At 46.2% G+C, this 10,000-nt stretch overlaps 1 protein-coding gene across 1 annotated transcript in view; it reads left to right on the top strand.

The window, feature by feature from the left end:
• Positions 1 to 10,000, top strand: part of xpr1a (xenotropic and polytropic retrovirus receptor 1a) — a 185,819-nt gene that overhangs the window by 128,808 nt on the left and 47,011 nt on the right. The window contains exons 4-6 of the mRNA XM_063200742.1: positions 3,151 to 3,377; positions 5,159 to 5,308; positions 5,957 to 6,040. Of these exons, the coding sequence (XP_063056812.1) occupies positions 3,151 to 3,377; positions 5,159 to 5,308; positions 5,957 to 6,040 (461 nt within the window). The remainder of the gene's footprint in view (positions 1 to 3,150; positions 3,378 to 5,158; positions 5,309 to 5,956; positions 6,041 to 10,000) is intronic.

Genomic DNA, 10,000 nt, shown 5'->3' with positions numbered 1-10,000 from the left:
AAAAAGCATTACCAGGAAGTGTCACCACCAATTTACCGACAACACAGTTGTCGCGCCATATGGGAAACTTTGACGCCTTTTTTCTCAGTTTGCAGTTTTCAGAGTTACTGCGTTCTTAGATTGTAGGGCAGTATGGAGGAAGGGGTTGTGGTGTTGTAAATGGTAGCTGAAGTGGGGGTGGTGGAGGGCTGGTAATGGTACTTGTGGTGGGGGTGGGGTTTGGAGAGTCTGGCCAAGGATGGTGGACTGATAGCAGTTGAGGTGGTAGTGGTGGTGGAGGTGGGAATGGTAGCTGCGTCAGTGATGGTGGTGGGGCTGGGGTTGGGAATTAGAGATGAGTGAAGCGGCCAGCGATGGAGGACTTTAAGCTGTGGAGGACCTTGTGGTGGTGGAGGTGGGAATGGTAGCTGTGTCTGTGATGGTGGTGTGTGGGGGGGGGGTAGGATTGAGAGATGAGTGAATTATGAATTATGTTTTATCGCTCGTCCTGGAATGCACTATGACATGAAAGCCGGGTCAGTTGGAGGAGGATGGAGAGAGAGAGAGAGTGCGTGAGAAAGAGAGAGAGAGAGCACACGCAAGAGAGAGAGAGAGAGAGAGAGAGAGAGAGAGAGAGAGAGAGAGAGAGAGAGAGAGAGAGAGAGAGAGAGAGAGAGATCAGGCGATCAGGTTTCTCCTTGGAGGGAAATTATCTCCCCCCTGTCTGCTTAAGTCGACACCTTACACCTTCTCCTACCTCCCAGCTCTCCTGTACCACACCCCCCCCCCAGCATAGCTCTCCTGTCCAACCCCTGTAATGCCAATTTCTCACGTCTGCAAGAGCCCAATCCTCTCTTTCCGTTTCCCGGTGAGGTGAATGTTGCCACCCTGGACACTGATTATCAGAGAGCTACCACATGGCCATAGCTGAATCACCCCCAGAGAGATACTGCAGTGCCATAGCTGAATCACCTCCAGGCTCACTGACGCCCGGACGCAGCCAAGGGCCTGAACTTAACCAGCCACGTATATTGTACATCAGTGTTTCTCAACCTTTTTTGAACGAGCGGCCCCCTGAACCTCATCATAAGCCTCACGACGCCCCCTTGACCTCATCATAAGCCTGCCAACGCCCCTCTTAGTACTAAAAAATAACATGGACTAATGCACCCCAGTGGCAACTAAGCACCGCCCCCTGACAGCTGTAGCCTAACGCCCCCCTAGGGTTCCCCACAATGCCCCCTTGGGGGATGTAGCACCCCCGTTGAGAAACGCTACTGTACATGTTCACATGCATGTTTCTTTCTAATGTTGACTGAATTCATGCGGCCAAAAACCGTGTCAGTCCCACTACCATGCTAGATTGGTACACTTGGGACACTTTTTACTTTGTACTACTGTACTTCTTTGGTTACCACCCCCACACATGCTTGACGCCATTTGAAACAAACTAGTTTGCTTTGGTGTCATCAGACCACAGGACATGGGATTGAATCATGTACCTGCATCAATTCAGAGCATGAACAATCACAATGTAAACAATCTGAGCAACCTGAGCACTGAGTTCGATCTCCAATCCAGTTACACTGACTTCTGTAAGATACTGAATCCAAAAATAAATGAAAGTGTAATTCCATCCTACAAGGCACTAGTAATGTACTTACGTCCCATATCACTATATCAAACACTCTGAAAAACAAGTGCATGACTCTGACCTTGAACTTTCCTAATGAGCCAAGGAATCACGTCTGAGGCTCCAACAACAAACTTGGCCCCAAATGATCCCAACAGGCTACTTAACCTGACTCTGAACTCTGCTGATAATCCACTGAACGATCTCTGATCCTCGACACTCAAACACACTGGAGCCTGAGCGTTGTCAACAAGGTGCTTATGGGATTGGACGCTTGGCACCAATGAAGTACTTCACCTGTGCTGTACTTGGACACTCAGGCTGGATCTACTAAGCCTATGAAGATTCACTACACACTGCTTGACAGACTCCTTCACTGTGGACATATATATGATGACACCAAGACTAACAAGCTAATTTGTTTCCAATGGCGTGAAGCATGTGTGGTGGTAACCAAGTAAGTAGTACAAAGAAAAGTGTCCCAAGGGTACCAATCTAGCATGGTAGTGGGAAAACATTGGACAGGAAAAAGTTGTGATTATTTCTTGGCTCGTCCTGGTCTAATACTAGTCAGGGCCAGCTAGTCAGTACCAGTTTGGTACTCAGAAGATGTATGTTTGAGTCCCGCTGGGTCATCTATACCCCTCTTTTCTACAGTTCCTTACGTTCCACTCCTGCGTCCTTTGGGACAACCCTTACATTTGACACTGGGGATAACCCTTTGGTACAACCCTGATATTTGTTATTGAGTGTCATGGGCACATCATTTAACACTTTGCCCCCTTCTCCAACACCCCCCCCCACACACACACACACACCCCTTGTCCTTGTTGTCTTGAGCCTGTTATCTGGCAACGCCCCATAGCAGAGGCGGAGCTGTAGGGAGGCTAACAGGGCCCTCCTGTATTGATGGTGGCGGGGGCCCTAATGCAATTTTGGGAGGTCGTATGGGGGGCCCTGTGCTGTGCCTTGCCCTTGTGCCCTGTGTGAAATTGTTCTGCCACTGCTCCATAGCCATATTCTTCTGACTCCTTGGTGATCTGTGATAAGCTCTGGCTTTGCGCCCACCTGTCCTTGTCATGTGTCGCCTGTACTGTACTCGCCATGTGTGTCGCCTGTCCTCAACATTTGTGTCCGGGCTGGGCCGATAGTGGCACTCCACATTTTTTTCCTGACGCTGCTGCTATCTATGTCGTGTTGTGCAGTTAAACCCCTGCTGATTGTGTGTGTTTGTGTGTGTGTGTGTGTGTGTGTGTGTGTGTGTGTGTGTGTGTGTAGTATGTGTGTGTGGGTGCGTCTGTGTGTGTATCCATACTTGAACCCTTTGATGCCATATGCTGTTTGTGTGTGTGTGTGTGTGTGTGTTTGTGTGTGTGTGTGTGTGTGTGTGTGTGTGTGTGTGTGTGTGTGTGTGTGTGTGTGTGTGTGTGTGTGTGTTTGTGTGTGCGCGCGGGCGCGCGTTTGTGTCTGTGGTGTGAGTCTATCTGCATGTGTATTCATGTGTATCTGCCTGTCTGTCTATCCCCCCCCCCCTACAGAGAAGTTGGCCGAGGCCCAGCGCCGCTTCGCCACTCTGCAGAATGAGCTGCAGTCGTCCCTGGACGCCCAGCGTGAGAGCAACGCGCCCACCAGCGTGCGTAACCGCCGCGGCAAGGTGGTGTTCAATCTGTCGCACGAGGAGCGCAACCAGCACCGCAACCTGCGCGACCTCAAGCTGGCCTTCAGCGAGTTCTACCTGAGTCTCATCCTCCTGCAGAACTACCAGGTGAGTTAGATAGCACCATTAGCATACGAACTACCAGGTGAGTTAGATAGCACCATTAGCATACGAACTACCAGGTGAGTTAGATAGCACCATTAGCATACGAACTACCAGGTGAGTTAGATAGCACCATTAGCATACGAACTACCAGGTGAGTTAGATAGCACCATTAGCATACGAACTACCAGGTGAGTTAGATAGCACCATTAGCATACGAACTACCAGGTGAGACAACAATAGCATACAAGGCCTACCTGAGTCTCATCCTGCTGCAGAACTACCAGGTGAGACAATAACATACGAGGTCTAGCAGAACTACCAGGTGAGACAAGTTAGACACCTGAACTCAATAGCATATATGTTCTACCTGAGCCTCATCTTGCTGCAGAACTACCAGGTGAGTTAGATAGTACCAATAACATACGAGTTAGGCAGCAGTGACATACAAGTTCTACCTGAGTCTCATCCTCCTGCAGAACTACCAGGTGGGTTAGATAATAAGATACGAGTTCTACCTGAGTCTCATCCTGCTGCTGAACCACCAGGTGAGACAAGTTAGATGGCACCAATAACATACTGTATGAGGTGTACCTGAACTCAATAACATATGATGTCTACCTGAACTAGCAGGTGAGAGAGACAGCACCAATAAGATATGAGGTCTACCTGAACCAGCAGGTGAGACAAGTTAGATAGCACGGATAACATACGAGGCTAACCTGAACTCAATAACATATGATGTCTACCGGAACTAGCAGGTGAGAGAGACAGCACCAATAACATACGAAGTCTACCTGAACCAGCAAGTTAGACAGCACCAATAACATACTGTATGAGGTCTACCTGAACTCAATAACATACGAGGTCTACCTGAACCTCATCCTGCTGTAGAACCACCAGGTGAGACAAGTTAGACACACCTGAGCCTCATCCTGAGCAGAACTACCAGGTGACCAATACCATACCAATAACATACCATACAGTATGAGTTCTACCTGAGCCTCATCCTCCTGCAGAACTACCAGGTGAGACTAGTTACTGTAGACGGCACCAATAACATACGAGGTCTACCTGAACTACTAGGTGAGACAAGACGGCACCAATAACATACAGTACGAGGTCTACCTGAACTCAATAACATACGAGGTCTACCTGAACTACCAGGTGAGACAAGACGGCACCAATAACATACAGTACGAGGTCTACCTGAACTCAATAACATACGAGGTCTACCTGAACTACCAGGTGAGACAAGACGGCACCAATAACATACAGTACGAGGTCTACCTGAACTCAATAACATACGAGGTCTACCTGAACTCAATAACATACGAGGTCTACCTGAACTACCAGGTGAGACAAGTTAGACGACACCAATAACATACGAGGTCTACCTGAACCAGCAGGTAGCCTCTCTCTCTCTCTCCTTCTCGACTCAATTTCCCCATCACTGTATTTATGGTTGAGATTTTACAAAGTTGAAAGTTGAATGTTTTAAAAAGTTTTCACCTACCGGTAAATCAATGTCCATTATTCCACCCTGTCCTGTGGCTCAATAGAACCTGAACTTCACTGGCTTCTCTCTCTCCCCAAAAGAACCTGAACTTCACTGGCTTCTCTCTCTCCCCAAAAGAACCTGAACTTCACTGGCTTCTCTCTCTCCCACAATAGAACCTGAACTTCACTGGCTTCTCTCTCTCCCACAATAGAACCTGAACTTCACTGGCTTCTCTCTCTCCCACAATAGAACCTGAACTTCACTGGCTTCTCTCTCTCCCCAATAGAACCTGAACTTCACTGGTTTCCGTAAGATCCTGAAGAAGCATGATAAGATCCTGGAGACGACTCGCGGGGCTGACTGGCGCGTGGCTCACGTGGAGGTGGCGCCGTTCTACACCTGCAAGAAGATCACACAGCTCATCACGGAGACAGAGGTGCACACACACACACACACACACACACACACACACACACACACACACACACACACACACACACACACACACACACACACACACACACACACACACACACACACACACACACACACACACACACACACACACACACACACACCTACTATACATTCAATCCCTCACACACACACACACACACACACACACACACACACACACACACACACACACACACACACACACACACACACACACACACACACACACACACACCGAGTACAATATCCACACAGCCATTAAAAGCTGAGGTAGACAAGACAAAGATGAAAGGCTTGTGGTATCACTGTGACATTTTGTACCATTCTCATGTAAGCATTGATGTTTGCATGTCTGACTGTGTCTGACTGTGTGTGTGTGTGTGTGTGTGTGTGTGTGTGTGTGTGTGTGTGTGCGTGCGCGCGCGCGTGCGTGCGCGCGTGTGTTTGCGCGCGCATGCGCGTGTGTGTGTTTGCGCGCGTGTGTGTATATGTGTGCGTGTGTGCGTGTGTGTGCCGCGTGTGTGTGTGTGTGTGCCGCGTGTGTGTGTGTGTGTGTGTGTGTGTGTGTGTGTGCGTGCGTGTGTGTGCGTGTGTGTGTGCGTGTGTGTGTGTGCGTGTGTGTGTGTAGGCCCTGGTGACTACAGAGCTGGAGGGGGGAGATCGCCAGAAGGCCATGAAGAGGCTGAGGGTCCCTCCTCTGGGGGCCGCACAGGTGAGCAGAACCACCCCCCACACTACACATCAGCCAATCAGCAGCACTGATGACCACATGTCAAACAACCACTAGCCAATCAACACAGTGGATAATCATCTGCCATGTCACACTGCCAATCAGCATGCGTGCTTAGCTGTCAAACCTCCTCCGAGGAGAGAACCATCAAATTTCCACACAGTCTAGCCACAACTATTGGGGGATTTACCCCATTCAACATCCTGATTGCAAATGAGAAAAAGACCTTTGCAAGATATCGATTGTGAATAATTTCACATTATCACCTTAACAATTTCACTGTATTACCTTATCAAATTGACCTGAAAGAACACACAAAGAAACAGAGGTAGCATTTAAAATCTGTGAGCAGATTTTATTGTTTAACGGCCGGAGGAGTTACTGCGTGGGAGCAGCAGCAAGTCCTAAAGTGTATACAGAAAACAAGCCTATTTAAACCAGTCCCAGCCCCCCAGTCCATGACATGATCTAACAAGTAAAATACTAACGTCATCTTTCCTATCATGCATATGTAAAACTATATATGAGGGACTAATATGGTCTTGTCTCCCCCTTGTTCCGTAGGCCCTACTGGCGTCTCTCTGTTGATGCATGGCTTCCACGTAGCCTAAACATCCAAGGTCATAGTTCAGCTAAGTGCTAACTTGGAGGAGACTTCTCGTGGTACAGAGATGTCACATAAATCAATGAGCAAAGGAGAGAGAGAGAGAATAGCAGAGAATAACAGAGTATAACCAGAATTATAGAAAACAAGAAAATCCTAACTAAAGGTTACACTTTTATCACATTGTATATTTTCAATAATACATGCAGAGAATTTATTAACATCGATTTTAAAAAAAAATCTGTTGTCAATGTGACATCATCATGAGGGCATAAGCACTAGGGAGGATGGGAGTTAGGACACTGGAAAGGCAGGGCAAGGCAATTTTATACATAAATACAATTCAATGTGCTTTACAGAAAAGCAATATAAAATAAAACAAAATAAAAGCACAAGGTGGTATGACAAGTGAAAATAGAGAGAATTAGTTAAAAGATAAAAGATAAAATATAAAAAACAACAGTCAATAATCTGGATTACTAAGAGAAGGCATCTGAGAAAAGCTATCAATAGGGCCTTTTTTTACTTCCTCTGGTTCCAAAGCTTTGCAGCATAGTAGCTGAAGGCTGCCTCACCACACTTTTGACAATAGGTAAAACCAGCTTGTTTTTCTTCAGACCTTAAGCCCTGCCAATCATGCAGTCTTGTTCTCATGTAGAACTCCCATTAGCATTCAGGCGACTTATTGTGTTTCTGTTTGTATTTAGGGTTTAGCCACTCTCCAAAGCAGTGTACAGCGATGGAATGACAATAAGCTGTAGTGACAAAAGCCAGCACTCCATTTCCACCCCTGATCTACTGACACAAATGTGTAATACAGTTTAAATACAGGAATACAATAGGACACACACACTCTTACACACACACAAACATACACACACACACGCATGCATGCATGCATGCATGCACACACACACACGTACACACGCACACACACACACACACACACACACACACACACACAGTTGGTAGGTTAGTTGGTTGGTAGGTTGCATACAAATGTTATTGTTATGAGAACAGTTCTAATGGACTTGTTTAATGGACTTGAAATGGCCAGCTGGCTGAGTGACTTACATAGAGGATGTGTGTGTCCTCTGAAGACACTATTTGTCAAAGGGGTAAGGACAGATGGTGCAGTGTGTCGACAAAATGTTACTATGTGAAATCAAAATGTAGCCACAAGGGATGGGAATCTTCACCATCAAAGCGATACGATACGAATCTCGATACACTTGGCAATGATACGATACAATCACGATCAGTGGTAAGATGCGATACGATTCTCCTACCTACTGCGATGCAGTTCGATATGGCGCGATGCAATTATAATGCTATGCGATGCAGTGCGATTCGGTACGATACGATGCGATACAGAACAGATTAAAATATTAAATTGATATTAAAGGCTGTGCACAAGGCTGCCGTTAGGCATAAGCAGAGTAAACAGAGCGCTTTTAGAGCCTCAACCACTTTGCCCCCAAAATTGTGGCCTCCTAAATTGAGACTGACTAAAAAACGTCATGAAAAATGTTTTAATTACATTTCAAAACATATATTTGTTAGTTATCAAAAGGGCCATCATTTTTCAGGCATACTGTAATTGTGAATACAGGAATTAGCATTATTATTAGTAGTAGTAGCAGTAGTAGTAGTATTTACTTATGAGGGGGCCTCCTGACCAGTTATGCCTAGGCCCCCAAAACCTTAGCAGCGGCCCTGGCTGTGCATATTACTTTTGAAATAGCCTATACTGGAAAACATACAGAAAGCAGTGAGAACTCATTTTGGCTTGGGCACATTGCTATGAGCAGAGAAAATGAAAAAAATATATACCTGAATACCATGCCAATTACAGTAGGCTATATCTCTTTTTAAAATAAAAATGGGAAAACCACAGAGCTTCTGCTCATGTTGGAATATTGACCTGGACATGTAATAACTACATTTACAGGTAAGCTCTGAACAACTTATCAACTACAGTTGGTTCAAATTAGAACAATTTAGTAGATGTTGGGAATGGGGTTAATATCAGAAGGGGGAAATAACGTGCGTACTGGACTGAAGTGTTGGAATAGTGTACTTTTTAAACTGCATGGACAATCTACACCACCGTGTGTCCAGCACGAGAGCGAAATATTACAGGCTCCTAAGCAATGATGCCAACTTAGCAACTTCACTTCTTTTTTACTGCACGAACAATGGACTTAACACGAATGCACAGGCTCTGTAACGTTTTCCAACACGATTATGTTTTTTTTTTAATCTTGTGCGCTAACTACAGTATGCTTTTTAAAAAATAAATAAATAAATAAATTAAAAAAAAAACCGGGCAGTCATGGGTGAGCGGTTAGGGCGTCAGACTTGCATCCCAGAGGTTGCCGGTTCGACTCCCGACCCGCCAGGTTGGTGGGGGGAGTAATCAACCAGTGCTCTCCCCCATCCTCCTCCATGACTGAGGTACCCTGAGCATGGTACCGTCCCACCGCACTGCTCCCCATGGGGCGCCACTGAGGGCTGCCCCCTTGCACGGGTGAGTCATAAAATGCAATTTCGTTGTGTGCAGTGTGCAGTGTTCACTTGTGTGCTGTGGAGTGCTGTGTCACAATGACAATGGGAGTTGGAGTTTCCCAATGGGCTTTCACTTATGCTGCTGTCATTCGGAAACTGCAACATGTTGGCAGACAACTTTCTCTTGTTGTTTGTGCCGTGCGGTAGCCTAGAGCTACCCTACATATCAACTTGTGAAGCGAGTAGGCCTACTCTCTCCACACGTCTCCCAGACTGGCAGAAGATGGTCGCTAGAAACTTTCATTGAAAAAGTCACCGGATGACCAGAAAACTCGCTGTATATGACAACCAAATGTGCTCCACATTGCTGGTTACCTGCCGCTCTGACTCAAAGGAAAATGTTTGCTTGGTCACGTCTCCTCGCACGAGAGGAATCAGAGCAAGGTGATGTTCTTTGCGCACAAGAACAAATCCTGCAATTGACAGTTTCTTAGAAGTTTTAAGAGATATTATCCGGTTTGTACCGATGCGGACAGTCAAGATACGATGCATCTTGATTTTATTCGCATTTCTTATCGATGCAGACGTTTGCAAATCGATACCGTACAGGTCGTATCGATTTTCCGATATGGATCTGTGAATCTTCCCTTCCCTAGTAGCCACAGAACTGGCCAGTCACATCAGAAAAAACCTCTTCATGTGCTCATGGATGAAATCATCTCTTTGCCAAAGCTTTTCACAGATACTGTAGCCTCTTAGTGCATACAGGGTCGCAGTGGATCTATTCACTATTTGCTGAAAATACTCAACTACATCATAACAACATTGCT

This window comes from Engraulis encrasicolus, chromosome 6, assembly GCF_034702125.1.
Source record: "Engraulis encrasicolus isolate BLACKSEA-1 chromosome 6, IST_EnEncr_1.0, whole genome shotgun sequence".
Taxonomy (NCBI): domain Eukaryota; kingdom Metazoa; phylum Chordata; class Actinopteri; order Clupeiformes; family Engraulidae; genus Engraulis; species Engraulis encrasicolus.
The sequence above is the reverse complement of the archived record's forward strand: the minus strand, read 5'-3'. Positions and strand labels throughout refer to the sequence as shown.